The 23,063-nt window shown below is 39.8% G+C and overlaps 1 protein-coding gene and 1 pseudogene across 1 annotated transcript; both read right to left on the bottom strand.

The window, feature by feature from the left end:
• Nucleotides 1-1,057: 1,057 nt before the first annotated feature.
• LOC142844956 (PR domain zinc finger protein 4 pseudogene) lies at nt 1,058-3,397 on the bottom strand (annotated as a pseudogene).
• Nucleotides 3,398-9,391: 5,994 nt separating this feature from the next.
• LOC142844955 (olfactory receptor 4F6-like) lies at nt 9,392-10,330 on the bottom strand. Its single transcript, XM_075963730.1, has one exon. The coding sequence runs from the start codon at nt 10,328-10,330 to the stop codon at nt 9,392-9,394; it is 939 nt and encodes a 312-aa protein (XP_075819845.1).
• Nucleotides 10,331-23,063: the final 12,733 nt, after the last annotated feature.

The following is a 23,063-nucleotide window of genomic DNA, read 5'->3' as shown; positions in this document are numbered from 1 at the left end:
TTGTAGGAATCTGAAAACAGACCCATATGGTGACTAATATCCTTCTCTATCTTCCAAATCCTTTGGTAGCCTCTACGCTTAGCTGATGAGGACCTTTAGCAAGAAAGACAACTGGGAAGGCTGAACTGTGAAACCCGCCAATGGATTTGGAAGTGCATGTTGCTTTCAGCCAGCAATATTTTAATGGTGTTCATAAAGTAAACCTACATAAGAGGTCATTTCCCTACTTCCTCCTGTAGTCTTGTCAGGCGAGTGCAGCAGGCATTATTTGGACCCTGTTAATTCCAGGTGCTCTCTGAATGACAGAAGACTTTCCTGAAGTCAGAGACATGGCTAGACCATAAAGACGTGCATGTACACATAACCAGAAGGCTAATCTTGGCTTCCATTGAAGTCTTAGTTTTCTGGGCCTTTTCCTCTACCAGTCACTGTCCTCTGACCCTTGACTGCTTCTCCACCTGCTCCCTCGACACCTGCTGAGATGGAGAAGCAGGATCTCAACTCTCAAGTGGCCAGAAGGCAGGCAGGAGTATATATATATATATATATATATATATATATATATATATATATATATATATATAATTACAGTCACCAAACACTTGCACTGCTGTGCTGCAATTCTGTCTGTGATATGCATACCTTACAATAGTATATAATATGTGGTCAACAGTGAGGATGACTGGGGTCAAGTCACCTTGACTGGAGGGAAAAGAACGGAACAATGTGAGATAAATCTGATTGGTATGGACAGAAGGGCATTGTGATTCAAGCTAAATGCACCTCCCAAATTGCTATGCAAATAAAGAACAGATACCAAAAGCTGACTCTTTCCTTGCCACCCATTGCTTAAAAATAGGACAGACACATGCCTTGTCTCCCAGTCCATCCTAAAGAATCCCTTTGGATATTCTCCACTGAGTGCTTTAGTTACCCCCACTCAGTCCACTTTTGGCAGTGGGTTGGAAGGATCAGAAAGCATTCCACATTAGAAACCACTGCAGTGTGTTGGTTTTGTGTTTTCCTGATGCATGGTCCACCCAGAGCAGGTTTCCTTCTATTTATGTGAGGAGAGAGGCTCGTCTGCTGAGTAAATAGCACTGCTCTGTTCACATGGAGTCTGTGAGATCATCTTCAGAATCCTCCTCCTCCTCCTGTGCTGAGGAACTCAGGTGGGCCCTTGGCAGGTCTTCAGGTGGTGAGTGACATGGTACTTGGTTAGATAGCCCTGTGGACATTTCTCACAGGCACAGCCTCGTTTTCCTTCGTGAGAATTAAGATGCTTCTTCAAGGGGTTTGTTCTTAAGAACAGTTTATCACACTTCGGACACTTGATCTGGGATTCTTGTGTGTGGTTGGGCAAACACTGCTTGAGGTCCTGCCTCCGCACAAACAGCTTGTCACAGTAATCACACTTGAGATTCTTTTCACCCGTGTGCATGACCATGTGTAACTCTAGGTGAGCCTTCTGGGTCAAGGACTTGTCACACAAAGTACACCCGTAATCCTTATGACCTGTATGTGTTTTGAGGTGTGTCCATAGGTTGCTTGGATCCCTAAAAGCCTTGCTACAAAAATCACACATATGACTCATAAACTGAACGTGGAGTTTGGAAGGAGAGCTAAAAGCCTGGGGGCACATGGAACACTTCTACTTCCTTTCCTTGCTGTGGCTTGGCCCGTGGTTGCTGCTGTGGCCCTGCCAGGGAGATGGCTATGGATGTGACTGGTCAGATGAGCTTTGAACTCTGAATAGGAATTGCATTCCTTGCCACAGTTATAGAGGTGCACATCTGGGTGTTCAGGAACACCAATCTGTTGAGCACAATCCCGGCTGTAATAGAAAAGCAGTTCATTTTCAGGAGGGATGTCTTGTGAGGCAAAGAAATAGATTTTTCCATCATAGGGATAAGCCACCAAATTCTGTTCTTCACGGTTCCTGGCTTTGCCCACAAACACCATCCAGTTACACTCATTTTCATCAGTTGTAATGATGCAGAATTCTAGGACACCATTGTGGTATGTCTTCCAGACATGGTACTGCCTTGTCTGGCCACTCTGCTGTTTCCATGGAGTGACTCTGATGACCAATTAGAATCCCGAAGCAAGTTCTCACAGGAATGATTTCTGCAGTCCATATACCTACTTCTGTCCCACAGTGGATGTGCGTAGAACAAGTTACTTTGGGAGTGACAGCCTTGCTCTGCTTTCTATTGGTGTGTCAGGAACAAAATTCTCTGGTCCGGTGATCAGGGCAGTCTGAAGGGTAGGCTCAGTCACAGAGAGTGCACCAAACTGTAAACAAGGTTGCCATGTTTTCTTTATTTGAATTGGATTCTTCCATTTGCAGCGAAGGTGGCCCAAAAGCCAAGCTGTCTGAGTATTCATCTACATGACCTGTCCCCACAGCAAGGTCCTGCATGATGGAAGAGACAGTCACAGGCTCTAGGCTAACACCAACTTCACGGAGAGAAACAGATCCTAGGTTGTGTCCATGTTTACAGAGTTGGTGCTGGTGACTCATGGTGTGGATAGAGTCACTGAGAGCACTGTCAGACATCCCATTGCTCTGATTTACAATGTGGTCGGTTTCCATGACCACAGGAAGCTCCAGACCACTCCCATGGATGGGTATCACAATCCTACAGTGTCCTACAGTGTCTGCTGTCAGGTTGTTGCTTACAGAATCCACAGAGAGAGGTTCATGACTTCTGGAGCCATTGGGGATTTGTGAATGATCTCCTGCAACACCATCCACTGTAAGCTCCTCTGCCATTCCATCTGTCGAGACTGGGCTGCTAACCCTAGAAACTTCTTCATAGCGATTGTTGTTTCCAGTGTCATGTCATGGCCATCATTAGGATGAAGCCTTTGGGCACCATGTACGTTCACAGAGCGAGAGTCTATTGAAACAGCACCTAATTCTCATCTAACATTTCCATTGACCTGATGTCCGGGATCTAGTGCTGAAGGGCTGTTGGTGATAGACAACGCTGTATTACCATCAGCATTTATAGAGTTGGGGTGGATGTACTGAGGAGATGGTCTGTCAGCCATGTAAGATAAAATGCCAGGCAGAATAGTTCTGAAGTAACTGCTCCGTAGGTGAGAGTAAGGCTGTGGAGGTAGGGTATAGTTTCTTTCAGGTAACCCACACATCACCCCTCGATCTCCAATGCCCAAGCCCACGGGGATTATCAGAGACAAGGCAGAAGGCAGAGAGCTCAGGGAGGGACCCAGGTTTGGAATTGCCACTGGGAGACCTGGAGCAGGGATGGCGACAGTGAGAGGGAGAGGCAGTCAAATCCCGGTGACTTCCTGAGACTGGTAGGGCATTGCTCACAGAGGATGAAGACAGTTGTTCCATCCCCACTGGGCTCAAATTCACGTCATTCATCCTGCGTGGGCAGTGCAGGTGCCGGGAGTCCGACTGGAGAGCGCCGGGGCCAGTGTCACATGCTATCACATCCCGCTGGTGGCCGCACCTCCGCGGACTGCCCGACGTCCCGAAGGCTGGTGGCAGTGCTCCCAGCCGAGGGCCGGGCATGCGGGCCGGGCCCTGGCTGTTTCTCCGGAATCGCTGGCAGCCTGACTGGCCGCCCTGAGGCCCGCGCTGGGGAGCATCTGCTGGAAAGCGCCCGGCTCTTCATCCGTCTGGAGCTCAGCCCAGAAGCCTTTGCTTGCTCGGGACCCGCCAATTTAACTTTTCGTTATAGCTCAATAAATCTTCACTCTGAATATATACAACAAATTTTATTTTAAAATCCATTTATCTGTTGGCAGACTCCAAGGTTGTATTATGTAACTCCGAAATTCTGTAATTCTCTCATTACCACCATCTTCCTCATATAGACAATTTCTTACACTATATCACTATATCACAAACTGTGATTGTATTCAACCCTTGTTACCTCCATAGTTCTCACACACTTTCCTCTCCTGTTAGTTTCTTTCCTTCCAACCCGGCTCTCTTGTATTTTGTGACAGGAATTTGAGTAGAGAATAATATGCAAAACTAAAATTAAAAAAATACAGCAAAGTAACAATACTACTAAATGTACAGTAAATAGCAATAAAAAGGGATTCACTAAGACAAAAACAGAAACATAAAAATGATAAGAAAGAAGCCAGTAGCGAGGCATGGCTTTAATCCCAGAACTCAGGAGGCAAAGGCAGGAGATTCTCTGTGAGTTAGAGGCAAGGCAGGTCTACAGAATGTGCTCCAGTACAGACAGAGCTACATAGCAAGACACTGTCTCAAAAATCCAAAAGCCAACCAACCAGTCAACCAACCAAAAGATAAGAATGACGATGAACAGTTGGAGTAGTTTCTTTCTTGGCTCACAGAAATTGAATACTGCTAGTTATAAAACACACATAGACATATTTGCGTACATGCACATACATACATGCATGCATACACACAAACGCACACACACCTGCATACAAGTACATACACACAGACACGCATAAATTCTTATATATACATGCAAATATGTCTGTATATGTGTGTGCATATATACATACACACACACACACACACACACACACATATATATATATACACTGATACATAGTCAGTATCAGTGCAACCAGACATACATAAGCAGGTACACACATGCATACATATATGCATGTACACACATATACAGACATATTTGCATATATATGCACATGTTCACACAGACATATCTGCACACATGCACCCACATGGATGCTTATACACATGTATATTGATTTATGTGTATTTAAAGAACTCTATCACTTGAAAATGAGAGCAAAAACATGATATATGTCTTTTGTCCTTCTCTGTCTTTTTTGTTTAATATCATGATGGCCAGTTACATCTATTTCCCACTAAATTGCCTAATTTTATTTTCCTTTATGGCTAAATAAAAGTCCACTCTCTATATGTACACGTTTTCAAATTCTTTTTTATTTCCTGTTAACAGACACCATGGCTCAGCTCTGTAATTTAGTGTGCTAGTTTGGGTTCTGTTGCTGTGATAAAACATTGAACAAAAGCAGCTTGGAGGAAGAAAGACTTTCTTTGGCTTACAGGTTACAGTTCATCATAGGGGAAAGCCACGGCAGGAAGTCAAGGCAAGAAGTTGGAGGCAGGAACTGTAGCAGAGACCATGGAGAAATGCTGCTTCCTGGCTTGCTCTCCACAGCTTCCTCAGCTTGCTTTCTTTTATAAGTGTGGATCACCTGCCAAGGGAAGACACGCCTGCAGTGGTCTGGGCCGTCCCACCTCAATCACTAATCAAGAAAAAGCTTCACAGGCATGGCCACAGGCCAATCTGATGGAGGTAATTCCTCAACTAAGGTTCTGCCTTCCCAGGTAATGCTGACTTGTGTCAAGTTGACAACTAACCAGCACATGAAACTATTGTGAACAAACAGTATTGCAGTATGTATGATGGAAAGGCATCTTGATGGAGATTTGTCCTATAGTCTTTGGAGTGTATATACTCAGAAGCGACATACCTGGGTCATAGGGTATTTGCCTTTCTAGTGTTCTGAGGAGCTGCCATAGTTCCTAGAACAATCTATACACCTCTTTTTCAGCATTTTTTGTTTGTTTTTCTAATGATAGCCATTATAACTGGGGAGGGATGAAATCTGGATGCAGTTTTAATTTGTATTTCCCCAATATCTAAGGATGTTGAACTTTTAAAGAGCATTTATTGGCCATTTATTTGTACTTGATCTTCTGAGAACTGTGTGTTATTTGTCCCACTTATTGATTGAATTGCTTAGTTTAGTGGGGTCTATATATATTTTGGACATTATTTCTTCATAAAATGTATGGGTATTGGCTAACTTCTCATGGGTGTGTTGCTCATCTTTCTCCATTTCCTTTTTTGACATCCTCTCACTTCTTTGTTCTGAAGTTCTTTCTCTCACTCTTTGGAATAGCATCTACTTTTTCTTTTCTTTTCTTTTCTTTTTTTAACTTTGTCCTCTGTTAGTTCACATGGAGTCAGCGTCTAGCCAGTCATACTAATCTAAAATTCTCATGGTTGTGTATTTTTAAGCATCATGAGACATTGGCCCTCTGACCCAGTACAATTAAGAAAATGATTGACCCAAATGATTGAGTAAATTTCCACTTTAGAAATTATACTACAGAGAAAAAAGGCAAATTTCTTTCTATGATTCTTGATCTACATTTGAGGTCTTTAATTTATTCATGTAGATATAGTGTTGCATGTTAAAGCTTCATGACAAAACACTGAAATGTCCACTAACACGTAATTAGCCTAAAGGCCCCAGGTGAAACAGGAACATGAGGATCTTGGTAAGATATTTTCCGGCCAAGATAATTCAGTGAGCTCTGTGAGACTTGTAAGTCAACTGATAGGCTTGAAACACAAATGTAAATTCTAAAGGCATAACTAGAGTAATAAAAGGGAGGGAGGCCTAAGTTCTGTTTGGATAGAGGTTTACATTAATAGTGAGAGAATGAGCCAAGAGTACAAATAGACACCATGTATACATTTCCCCTCAATATCCAATCAAATTGGGATGAAGTTGAAATTAACCTTTGCTTGTACTCAAAGTATCCAAATGACAATATTTAGAAATTATAATTCATCATCAAGTTTATAGACATGTTGGGAAGAGATTGATGATCTAAATAGGAAGAAAGAATGCAGATGACATATAATATCTAAGAAGTCACCTCTCCTCTTTAAGGTTGTTAGGCCAAATTCTTTTTATGTGATTAGCATGAATACGACATCATATGGCTGTTATGAACTCAAATATTATCCAATAAATAGTTTTTTCCCTTAGTTTTCCTTGCAAAATCCAGAACCCAAGTCTACTTATGATGAAAAAATTTAGAGAAACTCAAGTATTTCAATGAAGTTTGAAATGTCCAAATGTTCTAAAAATTCACAGCTATGGAAAGAGTCAGATTAAATACTGTCAGGTGAAACTCAGAAGAGATGCTAAGCATGACAGAGTATCTAGAATTGAATATGGACTAAAAATAGATATAAATGAAAAAAACCCAAGATGAGTGAAATATGAATAAGCTGTAGAGTTTAGAATAATGTTGATGTCTCAGTGACTGGAAAATATGAATAATGTTAATGTCAGGGGATCTAAGTTTAGTTTGGGTAAAAGGTCACAAGGAGACTCTGGTGCCAACTTTGAGTGCTGATGAATCTGAAACAATTTCCAAAAAAGGCTTAAAAACAGAATGAGCAAAGGAAGAAACATCTAGCTGAATATCAGTAAAATCCAAGTAAAAAGCCAACATGAACGTTTGTTGAAATTCACTATTCAAATTAACATGAAAAACACAAGGAGAATAATATACATGGTCATGTCAATGAAAAAGCAGTTGGAAAGCACACCAGACAACTAAGGGAACATGATCTCGAATGACAAATGCCAGGAAAGGACCAGCAATCTGTCAAAATAGATTAACTTTTCTAAGGAACTGCACAGTTTGCAGAATCTTCCTACTTGAAGGAGCTTTCTTTTTTTTTTTCTGTGATAACAACAGGTGATGGGTCTGTCAACTCCCCCCCCCCTTTTTTTTGGCAGTTCCTCCTTGTAGACTCTATTAAAAGGTTCTCAACCTTCCTAATGGCATGGCCCTTTAATATACTTCCTTATGTTGTTGTTACTTACAACCATAGAATTATTTCATTACTACGTCATAACTGTAATTTTGCTACTGTTAGGAATTGTAATGGAAATATCTGATATGCGATCTCTGTAGGGTTTGCGATTCACGGTTTGAGAGTCTCTGTTCTATTACAACTGTATGTCACCTCAGTTTTCTTAATTCCATCCCAAAGGAGTAGTCAAACCTTCCTCATAGACATGTACTAGGCATGGTACCTCCTACTCAGGGTTGTGTCCTGCCCTGTAGCTCTTTCTTTAAACTGGCACACTGGCATCATCAGACTGCCCAATCCACCTGTCCTTCTTCCAAACTTCTTCTTTCTGTAGCTTTGGAGCCTGTCCTGGAACTAGCTCTTTTAGACCAGGCTGGCCTCAAACTCGCAGAGATCTGCTTGCCTTTGCCTCCTGAGTACTAGGATTAAAGACATGTGCCAATACCGCCCAGCTTTCTTCCAAGCTTTTAATCATTCTGCTGATTTACTTTAAATTTTAATAATTCTGATATTTTCTCTTTATTTATTTTGCTATCTCTATGTATGCATTCTGTTTTTAGCCTTTCGAAAAATGCTACTTCTGTGATCATAGATTTATGTCTCTTTCAAATAACTTGCTCAACACTGTTAAAAACAAAAACATCACAAATGTTTTTGGATTTTATTAGAGACATAATTGGTTTTTATTTGTGATTCTGGAATTTGGTAGCACCCCACTTTGAAGTTGAATGAGTGATCTGTTGATCTAAATGGAGAACGTTAGCTTCATGAGGAGAAAAATCCTGAATAAAATATGACTCAAAGGAAAAGGCAAATTTGGAAAGAGGATGCTTTTCATTTCATTTGCTCCATATTTTTCCTTTCCATGACCTTGCTTTTGTTTGTTTTGTTTTTTTTAAACTGAACTGTTTAGAAATGGAGTTTGAAGATGAAAGGCTCCGTTAGCACTGAGCCCTCTTTGGTCTGGTCTGTGCCACTGGAAACTCATCTGAAGCAATGGCTTCTCGTGAAAGCCATTCAGTGGAGTTTTATATTGAGTCAACAGTTCTTCATATTAAAGTTTGTCTTTAAAAAAAATGATGCAGTTTCAGTCTTACTGGTCTTTGAGGAAGCAGATTAGTAAATAAATGATTGATAAACTGAAGGGGTAGAAAATAAATTATCAGAATAGTAAGAAAAATAAGTTGTAGTAGACACTATAAGTAAGAATTAAATTTGAAAGCAATCTCAAGATTGGAAAGATAAATAGGTAAAAATCACATACCGATTTTTACAAGTTTATCATTATTGCATTCATCATTATACCCATGCAACATCTTTGGTGATGACTGACATGCACAAACTTTAGCTTTTTAGTATGTATATCTTTATTAAGAAAGTTTTATTTTATGTGTATTAATGAATTGTTTACAAGTATGAATGTATACTAATGCATGTTGGTCTCTATCATAGGCCAGAAGCGGCGATTTGATTTATTTATACTGGAATTACAGATAGTTGTGAGCCTCCATGTGAGTTCTGGAAACCAAATCTTGGTCCTATGTAAAAACACTGACTGATCTAAACAACTGAGTCATCTTTTTAAGCCCATCAAGTCTCTTACAGAAACTATGTATTAGTTGGTATTTCACTTTTGGGGAAAGCAAGTGAAGGCATATCAAATTTTGGTACAAAAAACATTCTGGATAAATACAACACAGTCAATGTAGCAATATCCATCTGAAATTCTAGTATAATTTGTGTGTTTTATATTAAGAAATTTTATTGTAATTAATAAACTGACTGCATAGTCTTCTCATTGCCACCTTCATCTCTTTATTCCTAAGTGTATAGATCACTGGGTTTAGAAAAGGGGTAATAACTGCATCAAAGAGCGCAAGAAACTTATCCAGATGTGATGTTGGAAATGGCCACATGTAGAAGAAGATTAATGGTCCAAAGAACAAAATGACCACCATGACATGAGCTGACAGAGTGGAGAGGGCCTTAGATAAACTACCCAAAGATTTCTTTTGAACGGTCATCAAAATAAATATGTAAGAGATGATCAGAATTAAAAAGGAGGCCACAGAAATGAACCCACTATTGGCAGTAACCATGAACCCCGAGGTGTATGTGTCCATACAAGCCAGTTTAATAAACCGAGGGAGGTCACAGAAAAAGCTGTCTAGTTCATTAGGGCCACAGAAGGGTAAGTCTATGACAAAAATCAACTGAGTCACTGAGTGGATGAAGCCAATAATCCAGGAAGCAACTAAAACCAAAATGCACTTTTTTGGACTCATGATAGTCAAGTAGTGCAGAGGTTTACATATGGCAACATATCGGTCAAAAGCCATGGCTATGAGCAGCACCATCTCAGTGCCTCCAACTGCATGGATTAGGAAGATCTGAGTGATACAGCCCCCAAAAGAGATGGTTTTGTGCCTTCTGAAAAGGTCGTAAATCATTTTTGGTGCTGTGGAGGAGCTAAATATCAAGTCGAGAAAGGAAAGATTAGCTAAGAGGAAGTACATAGGGGACTGTAAATGGGGGTCTGAAGTCACTGTTAGCACAATGAGAAAATTCCCCAACAGACTTGCCACGTAGAACATACAGGAAAAGAGGAAGAGGAAGAGCTGGGTTGTCCATGAGTTGGAGAGTCCCAGGAAGACAAACTCAGATATCACAGAGCGGTTTGCTTCACTCATTGCTTCTGTTGGCTGTGACAACCCTCATGTCATCTGAAACAGGAGAGCGATGAGAAACTGGTTTAGGACAAGCAATGCTCAACTGACAAAGTCACATGAAAGACTAACATGCCTTTGGCGATATTTTAAGTAAAATAGCAATTATTTATCTACTGAAGAATTTTGAGAGCAAGAGAAATAGTCTACTCCATGGAAGAAGTCCCCAGTTGTTGACCCAGTACCAAGTGGTCAGCCCTGAAATCATGTACATACAATACATACAAGTAACAATATATTGACTGAGTGGATTGTACTTATGTATTTATGAACATATATATATATATATATATATATATATATTTATGTAGAAACAATGAAAGAAAAAGATGTCGGGAGCTTGAAACAAAGCAGGGGGGAAATACATGGAATCAGAGGGAGGAAAGTGAAGTAATTATAATTTCAAAATATAAAAAAAGTCATGCTTCTTCCAGGTCAAATAAATGCAATTAATATTCCTCACATAGATCATTGTTAAAATATACTAAAATAATTAACTCTTTTACTTACTTTGATAACATATTCGTTATATTTTAAAAATATAATTTTGTTGGCATATCTTTGAGATGACTCTAAACTAAAGGTTTTTGGGATATTAAATGTGAAGAAATTATTAAGTGATGGTAGTATCCATGATTTGGATATTCCTTAATATATATTAATATTAAATATATGATTACATTAAATGCCCATATACATATTTCAGGACTAGAGATAAACATTTCTCTTTTCTCTACATTGTGATGACAAGGTGACAAAATGGGGCAGAGGATGCAGGTTTAAGACACTTACTGTGTGACTTGGAGAAATTAAAAAAGTCATGGATACTCTGGAGCAGATTCTGTCTGATCCTCAGTAGAGGAAATAAATGAAAAATATCAAGTGAAAAAGGCAACCAGAATGAGGGCAGTGTGTCATGATCCTCCACACAGAAATGAGAGTGAATATGACCGAGAATGTGGTGAGGACCTGTGTCCTCGTAGGTAAAGATTCTTAAGTTTATTCAAAATTAAATTAAATGCATGTCAAAATATTAATGTAACTGCCATTTCTTAATAATTAGCCAGGAGTTTAAATATTTGACAAAATTCAAGGTTTGGTGGTGGGTAGAGAAGCAAGCATTCTCACATCTGGTTGCAGAAAAGTCAAGAAGTTAGGTTTCAAACACCTTCTAAGTTTTTACTTTGGTGTTTGCTTTGGTTAAGCACTTCTGTCTCTATGACTGAATATTATTGAGTATACTCATATGTATTTCATGTAACTATGTATTTCAGGTAGACAATGAAATAACAATTTTTGTTATTTTTGGATAAAGCACTGTTTTCAAGCTCAATGTCTTGAAAATGCCTTCAGTTTAAGTAGAGGGAGAACACTGACTAGCTGGACAGTCTACAAACAATGCCCATACCTGCTTATCTGAGTTTTACAAACTATAGCAACTTATTTACTTTTAAACCATTGTTAACTTGAAAGTCTAAAAAACACAATATTCTAAGAAGAGTTATTTACCTAGGTCCTGTGTCACATTAAATTTAATTTAAAAATCTGGAAATCAGGTGTGGACATTGTTGATGGACTGTCGAGCTGGTTAATTCTCTGCCTCTATTTAAATCTCAGTTCCCCAGGTGTGAAACTTGCTATTTGTTTCTCAGAATGACTATGCTTTAAAGGAGGGCAGAACTGGGACTGAAGCTGATGCTAGGACAGGGGTCGCTCTTCTCAAATTGAAAATGAGCATCATTGAGAGGCCAACATCCACAAACTCACCGAATGTAGAGAGTTTGAGCTCGTGCCTGTATGGAGCCTTCACTCGTATGTTCTAGTCTCTCTGGTGAGGGAAGGTACTCTGAAGGGTACTGAAAGAGAAACATGGACACCAAACCAGTCACAAAATCCTCAATGTAAAATCTGTCCTGCTTGCCAGGTGTGCTGGGGCCATGGTGGCACAGAACTTGTGAGAAGAGCCAACCAATGTCTGATGTCAATGCCATGAGAGAGAGTCAATGCCTTATATTGTGTGGGATGGTTAAGAACCAGAGACTTAGGGCAGAATCAAAATGAATGGGGAAAAATCATTAAAATGATTACTAATAATATTCTTCTCTAATCATAGATTGATGCCTTGTTCAGTCAGTATCTGAGAAGCTTCCTCTGGTAGATGAGAGTGAGTGCTCAACCACAGCAGACAAAACGCAGGAGGAAAAGTCTAAATTGAGGGCCTTCATCAGGTCCGTCCCCTCTGCACTTGGGGAAGGGAAGAAAGATTGTAGGAATCAGAGAGGCTGAAGGATGCAAGGAGAGCATGAGCCACTGAACCAACTAAGTGGGTGCATATGGCCTCAGAGAGACTGAAGTGGGAAGTATGGGGTTTGCACGGCTCCTCACCAGGTTCTCTGTGTATGTTAAGGTGTTTTTGTGGGACTTTTAACACTGAGCGTGTATCTCTGACCCCTTTGCCTGCTCTTAGGACTCTCTTCTTTCACAGGGTTGCCTTGTCCAGCCTCCATTTGAGGGCTTTTGCCTCGTCTTATTGTACCTTGCTTTGTCATGTTTGGTTGGTGTCTCTTGGAACCTACTCCCTCCTGCAGGGAACCAAAGGCAGAGGGGACCTAGTGGAGAGGACCTGGGGAAGAAGATAGGTGAGGGAGTGGGGAACAGTCGAGGGAGAGGAAACTGTGACAAGTTGCATTGTCTGAGAGCAGAAATACATCTTCATTTAACAAAAGGGCAGAAAAGTAGTTTAAATCTAATACTTCAGTGAAAACAGATTGAAGACTGAATAGTGTTTATTAATGAGGATTCAGACCTCAGTTCCACTGTCTTACCTGTATTCATCTGAGTGCAAGAGTCTGTGTTCACACTTCCGCTGCTATGTGTGAAGTGTAACAGGAAAAGCCTCAGGGTTCTCTACAGAGTAGGGCATTCCCTCCTGTGCTCAGGGCAGCTCATCCTTTCCTGGGCCAACATCAACAGGCAGTGGACTTTAAATCATGTGAAATTAGCATCGATGGAGCAGCTTGATAATGCTAGAGTTTTTGTTAAAATCACAAGTCAACATTTGAAACAGATCACGAAAAGACTGGCTATTTACTTTTTCTTTTCAATTATTAAAAAATGTTGAAGTAAATTAGAAGTTTCTGGATAGTGCTGAAAAATTTCCTCAAGAGTTCAATATAATCACCAGAAGCTTCTCCACTGTATCCTCTTCCTGGGATGTACAGAGAGAGGTCAGGACATTGCTCAGTGTCCTAGAAGTTATGTAGAGAGGACATTAGACCTGCATGCTTTTACATGAGTCCTTAGTGCTCCTGGGACAGACTGGAAGGCTACTATCACCCCAGTGAAACTTTGCTGCATGTTTGTGACAGTCTTTTGATTCTAAACTAAGATAACAAAGGTCCACGAAGGGTGAGGACTTTGCTTAAGCCTTAGAACAAACTGTTGGAAAATCTGAGTAAGTGTGTTTCCCTCTTGGTCTCATCAGTCCAGATTTATTTATTATTTCATTCCACCCCCTTATTTTTCTATGATTGTCCTACACTTTGTGTCCTGCCTGTGGATCAAGGAATCACAATACATCACTTGGATGAAATTTTAAGAAGAGAAGGTTTTGAAGGTTTTATCACATAGTATAAATCAAGTTTTAATCAATTGTTTGCCAATCATCCCATATTGATGATACAATATGAGTATGTCTCTTAACAGCTTATTGTATATCTATATAAATATTGTATTTACAGTTAGAATTCAGCCCTTCAACATATCTATCTATCTATCTATCTATCTATCTATCTATCTATCATCTATCTATCTATCTATCTATCTATCTATCTATCTATCTATCTATCTATCTATATGAACCCTAGCTTCTTTACTGTTTTCCAAAATTATTGATATTTTTCCCACCTGGCTACACTTCAATTCTTATTTTATTCCCTTTGTGGAACACACATGTAAGACTTCCATGAAAATGCCACTGGAGGAATATCTACCATGTTGAACACCTCATGGCTTTGCTCATTCCTCTGATTTGTATATTTTACTTGATATGTTGCAATTTCCACATTGAATTTATTTTTATAGTTGATTAGGTTTTTCTTCTGCTCAATGTGTTTCCATTGAATTTCTGATTTTCTTCAAAGATAGTTCTATCAGTGGGATAGACAGAGGTGCAAGGAAGTGCTGGATAGGTAGGTCAGAACGAGCAAACACACACACACACACACACACACACGTCAATATAAAACTTAGAATGTTGTGAGCTAACTATAGAAAATAACGGAAAGCCAGCTTCCATCCATCTAACCTACCTGAATCAGTGTTGGGAAGATCACAAGTTAGATAACACAAGCCTGCTGAGCCCCAGGCTGTGCCATAGCTTAGCATAAAAAGTCAAGTGTTGTACCTCCACTGAGGAAAGGCGACTACTTATCAACATGGGAAAGACACTGAAGTGTTGCCATAGAATTTTGGGATTGTTATTTTGTGTACATTTGCCAATGGGAATTGTTTCCAAGGACCACAGAAATTTGGCCAGAGCCAAAGGAAAAATTTGGTAATGGGTCACCTGAGGAGAGAGAAGGCAGACTACAGGGATTTCGTATTGGTGAACAGCACAATCTTTTGCTTAATTTAAAATCCTTTTGATCTATTGCTTTTCTTATTTATAAGAAGAGAAACTCTATAAGATTTAAAGTATATACTTTTAAAAAGTAAAAAGTAATGTATCATTTCCACAGGAAGGTAGGAATGGAGAGATAAAATGAGTAAAATGTCCCTCAGTGTTTACTGTATGGTATAATCTATGTCCCATGACAATGACTGACTGAACTAGATTTGATAAGAGGTACAGCTGTCTGGTTAATATTGAGCCAATTTATTATTATTATTATTATTATTTGAGACAGGGTTTCTCTGTAACTTTGGAAACTGTCATGGAACTAGCTCTTGTATACCAGGCTAGCCTCAAACTCACATAAATCTGTCTGCCTCTGCCTCCTGAGTGCAGGGACTAAAGGCATGTGCCACCACCACCTGGTGGCCAATTTGTTATTGATTATTTGATATTCAGAGAAAAAACAGAACTCAATTAGAATAGCTCAAATTGAGGAACGGATAGACCTGGTGGATCAGGTAAAAGGCAAATCATTTACAGTTCACATTTTCTAGAATAGGATATTTTTTCTTAAAAATATCAATAAAAGCTAAAATTTATAGGTAAAATTTGTTTCTTTATCTAAAACATATGTAGAGAATTGATTATAGGGCCACTGTAAATTAGAAACTTCTTTTGTTGAGAGTTCTCTGTTCAGTACCCCATTTTAATTGGATTAATTAGAGTTTTAATGTCTAGTTTTTTGAGTTCTTTATATATTTTGGAGATCAGACCTTTGTCTGATGCAGGGTTGGTGAAGATCTTCCCCCCTTCAGTAGGTTGCCTTTTTGTCTTAATGACAGTGTCCTTTGCATTACAGAAGCTTCTCAGTTTCAGGAGGTCCCATTTATTCATTGTTGTTTTTATTGTCAGTTTAAATCTTGATAGTACAATAATTTGGTCACATGCTTTTCTAGATTCATTTGTGCTTTTGTTGCTGAGGCTTCTGACCCTCAAATAAATTTCAGGAACATAAAAGAAATGCAGCCTGGTTTCTGAAATGGAAGGGATCCTACTCTATTGCAAAAAAATTCTCAGAATCAATGAATCAGATTATGTATACAAACATATATGTTTTCTTTTTAAAAAATATTTATTTATTTGTTATGTATACAATATTCTGTCTGTGTATATGTCTGCAGGCCAGAAGAGGGCACCAGACCTCATTACCCATGGTTGTGAGCCCCCATGTGGTTGCTGGGAATTGAACTCAGGACCTTTGGAAGAGCAGGCAATGCTCTTAACCACTGAGCCATCTCTTCAGCCCAACATATATGTTTTTACATCATATGTACATGTATATACACACACTTTTATTAGCTGAGGTGTTTACAGAATGGAAGTTTGGAAGATATAAGACAAAAGCTAATGAAGGAGGGTCATCTGTCTATCTGTTGCTTTCTTTGGTTAATTAATAAAGAAACTGCTTGGCCTGATAGGTCAGAACATAGGTGGGTGGAGTAACCAGAACTGGATCCTGGGTAGAAGGCAGTGAGGCAGACGTGATGGAGCTCCAGCCCAAGATGGATGTAGGTTAGAATCTTCCTGGTAAGCCACCACTTTGTGGTGCTACACACATTAATAGAAATGGGTTAAGCAAGATATGAGAGTTAGCCAAGAAGAGGCTAGATATAATAGGACAGGCAGTGTTTAAATGAATACAGGTCATGTGTTGTTATTTCAGGTGTTAAGCTAGTTGTGTGGGAGCCAGGCGGGATGAAAAGCAGGCCTGCCAGCAGCTCTGTCTACAAAAAGCCTTTATGAATCCTCTTGGTGCACTTTTAAATTGATGCATATGAAGTGTCCTTCCCCATCTCTTTTTATTAATCTTGGTTGGAATTTTATTTTGTTAGATATTAGAATAGCTACACTAGCTTGGTTCTTGGGGCTGTTTTCATTTCTTTTTTTTTTATTGAAAAAAGGAAAAAAAAACAAGTTTCCACCTCCTCCCAGCCTCCCATTTCCCTCCCCCTCCTCCCACCCTTCTCCACCTCCCCCCACTCCTTTCCCCCTTCCTCTCCAGTCCAAAGAGCAGTCAGGGTTCCCTGCCCTGTGGTAAGTCCTAGGTCCTCCTCCCTCCATCCATATCTAGGAAGGTGAACATCCAAACTGGCTAGGCTCCCACCAAGCCAGCACATTACGAAGGATCAAGACCCCGTGCCGTTGTCCTTGGCATCTCATCAGCCCTCATTGTTTGCCATGTTCAGAGAGTCCAGTTTTATCCCATGCTTTTTCAGTCACTGTCCAGCTGGCCTTGGTGAGCTCCCAATAGATCAGCTCCACTGTCTCAGTGGGTGGGTGCACCCCTCGTGGTCCCAACTTCTTTGCTCATGTTCTCCCTCGTTCTGCTCCTCATTGGGACCTTGGGAGCTCAGTCCAGTGCTCCAGTGTGGGTCTCTGTCTCTATCTCCATCCATCTCCAGATGAAGGTTCTATGATGATATGCAAGATATTCGTCAGTATTGCTATAGGATAGGGTCATTTCAGGTCCCCTATCCTCAGCTACCCAAGGAACTAACTGGGGACCACGGCTTGGGCACCTGGGAGCCACTCTAGGTTCTAGTCTCTTGCCAACCCTAAGGTGGCTCCCTTAACTAAGAATTGTGCTTCTGTGCTCCCCTATTCAACCTTTCTTTATCCCAATCCTCCTTTTTCCCCAAGTTTCCCCCATCCTCCCCTACTCCCTTTCCTCTCCCCATCTCCCCTTACCCCTATCCCACCCCACCCCCAAGATCTCAATTTTCTCCCCGGCAACTTTGTCTATTTCCCATAGACAAGAGGATAACTATATGTTTTTCCTTTGGTTCACCTTCTTACTTAGCTTCTTTAGGATCACCAATTGCAGACTCCGTATCCCTTTATCTATGGCTAGAAACCAATTATGAGTGAGTACATCCCATATTCATATTTTTGGGTCTAGGTTACCTCACTCAGGATAGTGTTTTCTATTTCCATCCATTTGCATGCAAAATTCGAGAAGTCATTGTTTTTTACCGCAGCATAGTACTCTAATGTGTAGATATTCCACAGTTTCTTCATCCATTCTTCCATTGAAGGGCATCTAGGTTGTTTCCAGGTTCTGGCTATTACAAATAATACTTCTATGAACATAGTTGAACAAATGCGCTTGTCATATGATAGGGCATCTCTTGGGTATATTCCCAAGAGTGGTATTGCTGGGTCCAGGGGTAGGTTGATCCTGAATTTCCTGAGAAACCGAAACACTCATTTCCAAAGTGGTTGCACAAGATTGCATTCCCACCAGCAATGGATGAGGGTATCCCTTCCTCCACAGCCTCTCCAGCAAAGGCTATCATTGGAGTTTTTTATTTTAGCCATTCTGACAGGTGTAAGATGATATCTCAAAGTTGTTTTGATTTGCATTTCCCTGATCGCTAAGGAGGTTGAGCATGACCTTAAGTATCTTTTGGCCATTTGAACTTCCTCTGCTGAGAATTCTCTGTTCAATTCAGTGCCCCATTTTTTAATTGGGTTAATTAGCATTTTAAAGTCTGGTTTCCTGAGTTCTCTATATATTTTGGAGATCAGACCTTTGTCTGTTGTGGGGTTGGTGAAGATCTTCTCCGAGTCAGTAGGTTGCCTTTTTGTCTTGGTGACAGTGTCCTTTGCTTTACAGAAGCTTCTCAGTTTTAGTAGGTCCCATTTATTCAATGTTGCCCTTAATGTCTGTGCTGTTGGGGTTACACATAGGAAGCGATCTCCTGTGCCCATCTGATGTAGGGTACTTCTCACGTTTTCTTCTATTAAGTTCAATGTGTTCTGACTGATAGTGGGGTCTTTAATCCATTTGAACTTGAGTTTTGTGCATGGTGATAGATATGGGTCTATTTTCATTCTTCTACAGGTTGACATCCAGTTATGCCAGCACCATTTGCTGAAGATGCATTCTTTCTTCCATTGTATACTTTTAGCTCCTTTATCGAAAATGAGGTGTTCATAGGTTTGTGGGATAAAATCCGGGTCTTCTATACGATTCCATTGGTCGACTTCTCTGTTTTTATGCCAGTACCACCCTGTTTTCATTACTGTAGCTCTGTAATAGAGTTTGAAGTCAGGGATGGTAATGCCTCCAGAAGATCCTTTATTGTATAGGATTGTTTTGGCTATCCTGGGTTTTTTGTTTTTCCATATAAAGTTGATTATTGTCCTCTCAAGATCTGTGAAGAATTTTGATGGGATCTTGATGGGGATTGCATTGAATCTATAAATTGCCTTTGGTAGAATTGCCATTTTTACTATGTTGATCCTCCCAATCCAAGAGCAAGGGATGTCCATCCATTTTTTGATATCCTCTTCAATTTCTTTCTTCAATGCCTTAAAGTTCTTGTCAAATAGATCTTTCACTTCCTTGGTTAGATTTACCCCAAGATATTTTATGCTGTTTGTGGCTATCGTGAATGGAGAAGCTTCTCTAATTTCCCTCTCTGCTTCCATATCCTTTGTGTATAAGAGGGCGACTGATTTTTTTGAAGTTGATCTTGTATCCTGCCACATTACTAAACGTGTTTATCAGCTGTAAAAGTTCTTTGGTGGAGTTTTTGGGGTCACTTATGTACACTATCATATCATCTGCAAATAAAGAAAGTTTAACTTCCTCCTTTCCAATTCGAATCCCCTTGATCCCATTATGTTGCTATTGCTAGAACTTCAAGCACTATATTGAAGAGGTATGGCGAGAGTGGACAGCCTTGTCGTGTTCCTGAGTTAAGTGGGATGTCTTTGAGTTTCTCTCCGTTTGAGTTTCTCTCCATTTGAGTTTCTCTCCGTTTGAGTTTCTCTCAAATTGATGTTAGCTGTCGGCTTGCTGTATATAGCTTTTATTATATTTAGGTATACCCTTGTATCCCTAATCTCTCCAATACTTTTATCATAAAGGGATGTTGAATTTTGTCAAATGCTTTTTCAGCATCTAATGAGATGATCATATGGTTTTTTTCATTCAGTTTATTTATATGATAAATTACATTGATAGATTTTCCTATGTTGAACCAGCCCTGCATCTCAGGAATGAAGCCTACTTGATCATAATGGATAATTTTTCTAATGTGTTCTTGGATCCAGTTTGCCAGTATTTTGTTGAGGATTTTTGCGTCAATATTCATGAGTGAGATTGGTCTATAATTCTCTTTCTTAGTTGAGTCTTTGTGCGGTTTTGGTATCAGAGTAACTGTAGCTTCATAAAAGGAATTTGGCAGTGCCTCTTCTGTTTCTATATTGTGAAATACATTGAGGAGTATAGGTATTAGGTCTTCTTGGAAGTTCTGGTAGAATTCCGCATTGAAACCATCTGGCCCTGGGCTTTTTTTGGTAGGGAGGTTTTTGATAACAGCTTCTAATTCTTCGCGACTAACAGGTCTGTTTAGATTGTTCACCTGGTCCTGGTTTAATTTTGGTAAATGGTATTTATCTAAAAAAGTGTCCATTTCTTTTACATTTTCCAGTTTTGTGGCATACAGGCTTTTGTAGTAAGATCTAATGATTCTCTGAATTTCCTCTGTTTGTGGTTATGTCCCCCTTTTCATTTCTGATCTTATTAATTTGCAAATTTTCTCTCTGCGTTTGACTAGTTTGGTCCGGGGTTTGTCAATCTTGTTGATTTTCTCCAGGAACCAGCTTTTTGATTCATTGATTCTTTGGATTGTTTTCTGTGTTTCTATTTTGTTGATTTCAGCCCTCAGTTTGATTATTTCCAGTCTTCTACTCCTCCTAGGTGAGTCTGCTTCTTTTTTTTCTAGAGCTTTCAGGTGGGCTGTTAAGTCTCCAATGTGAGCTTTCTCTGTTTTCTTTAAGTGGGCACTTAGTGCGATGAACTTTCCTCTTAGGACTGATTTCATAGTGTCCCATAAGTTTGAGTATGTTGCTTCTTTATTTTCATTGAATTCCAGGAAGACTTTAATTTCTTTCTTTATTTCTTCCTTAATCCAGGTATGGTTCAGTAGTTGACTGTTCGGTTTCCATGACTTTGTAGGCTTTCTGGGGGTAGCATTGTTGTTGAATTCTAACTTTAATCCATGGTGATCTGATAAGACACAGGTGGTTACTAATATTTTTTTGTAACTGTGGAAGTTTGCTTTGCTACCGACTATGTGGTCGATTTTCGAGAAGGTTCCATGAGCTGCAGAGAAGAAGGTATATTCTTTCCTCTTTGGGTGGAATGTTCTATAGATGTCTGTTAAGTCCATTTGCTTCATTACCTCCATTAATTCTCTAATTTCTCTGTTAGGTTTCTGTCTGATTGACCTGTCCATTGGTGAGAGAGGAGTGTTGAAGTCTCCTACTATTAGTGTGTGCAGTTTGATGGCTGCCTTGAATTTTAGCAGTGTTTCTTTTACGTACGTGGGTGCTTTTTATTAGGGGCATAGATATTCAGGATTGAGACTTCTTCCTGATGAATCGTTCCTGTTATGAGTATAAAATGTCCCTTTCCATCTCTTCTGATTGATTTAAGTTTGAAGTCAACTTTGTTAGAAATTAGTATGGCCACACCTGCTTGTTTCTTAGGTCCATTTGCTTGATAAGCCTTTTCCCAGCCCTTTACTCTGAGTAGGTGCCTGTCTTTGTGGTTGAGGTGTGTTTCTTGTAGACAGCAGAATGTTGGATCCTGTTTTCGTATCCAATCTCTTAGCCTGTGCCTTTTTATAGGTGAGTTGAGCCCATTGACATTAAGTGATATTAATGACCAGTGGTTATTAACTCCAGTCACTTTTTTAGTAGTAGGGTTTGTGTGTTTCCCTTCTTTGAGTTGCGCTGGTGAAGGGTCTCTAGATGTCTGAGTTATTGTGGTCATTGTTGGACTCCTTGGTTAGTGATTTTCCTTCTATTATTTTCTGTAAGGCTGGATTTGTGGTTACGTATTGTTTAAATTTGTTTTTATCCTGGAAAATTTTGTTTTCTCCATTGATAGTGAACGAAAGCTTGGCTGGATATAGTAGTCTGGGCTTGCATCCATGGTCTCTTAGTTTTTGAAGTACATCTATCCAGGACCTTCTGGCTTTCATGGTTTCCATAGAGAAGTCAGGTGTAAGTCTGATAGGTTTACCTTTATAAGTAAGTTGGCCTTTTTCCTTTGCGGCTCTTAATATTCTTACTTTATTCTGTATATTTTGTGTTTTGATTATTATATGGCGAGGGGATGTTTTTTTTTTTTTTTTGATCCAGCCTATTTGGTGTTCTGTATGCTTCTTGAACCTTCATAGGTACATCCTTCTTCAGGTTGGGAAAGTTTTCTTCTATAATTTTATTAAGTATATTTTCTGGACCGTTGAGCTGCACTTCTCCTTCTACTCCAATTATTCTTAGTTTGGTCTTTTTATTGTGTCCCATATTTCCTGAATGTTTTGTGATGAGAGTTTGTTGGAATTGCTGTTTTCTTTGATCAGTGCGTTTATTTTCTCTATGTTATCCTCAGAATCTGAGATTCTTTCTTCTGTCTCTCGTATTCTGCTGGTTATGCTCGTTTCTGTAGTCTCTATTCGTTTACCTAGATTTTCCATGTCCAGCCGGCCCTCTGTTTGTGTTTTCTTCTTTGCCTTCATTTCAGTTTTCAAGTCATGAACTGTTTCCATTATCTGCTTGATTGTCTTTCCTTGGTTTCCTAGGGTATCATTCACTGATTTACTCAATTCCTCGAACTTTCTGTTATACTTCTCATACATTTCTATAAGGGCGTTTTTTTATATGCTGTTTAAGGGTGTCAATCCCTGTCATGAAGTCAGTTTTTTCTACTTCTTCTTGATTAAGGTGATCATGTCCTCCTTTTGCGAGGTTGCTGGCTTCTGGTGGTTTTGTGTTGTTTTTCAGATTGTTGGGTGAATTCCTGCCTTGGTGTCACCCCATCTCTTCCTCCCAATACTCTCCTATGGATCTTCTTTTACAGGATCAGGTCTTCTTGCCCACTGATGTACCTTCCCAGTGATGTCACTCCCCAGTGATGTTTCTCCTGGTGTCCAGATCGGATCTCCTTGCTGCTTCGTTAGCTCGCAAACAAAGGGCCCACCCTGCTTGCTGCAGGCAGGCTATGGG

Source organism: Microtus pennsylvanicus, chromosome 2 (genome assembly GCF_037038515.1).
Source record: "Microtus pennsylvanicus isolate mMicPen1 chromosome 2, mMicPen1.hap1, whole genome shotgun sequence".
Taxonomy (NCBI): Eukaryota; Metazoa; Chordata; class Mammalia; order Rodentia; family Cricetidae; genus Microtus; species Microtus pennsylvanicus.
This window is presented reverse-complemented; position numbering and strand designations above follow the sequence as displayed.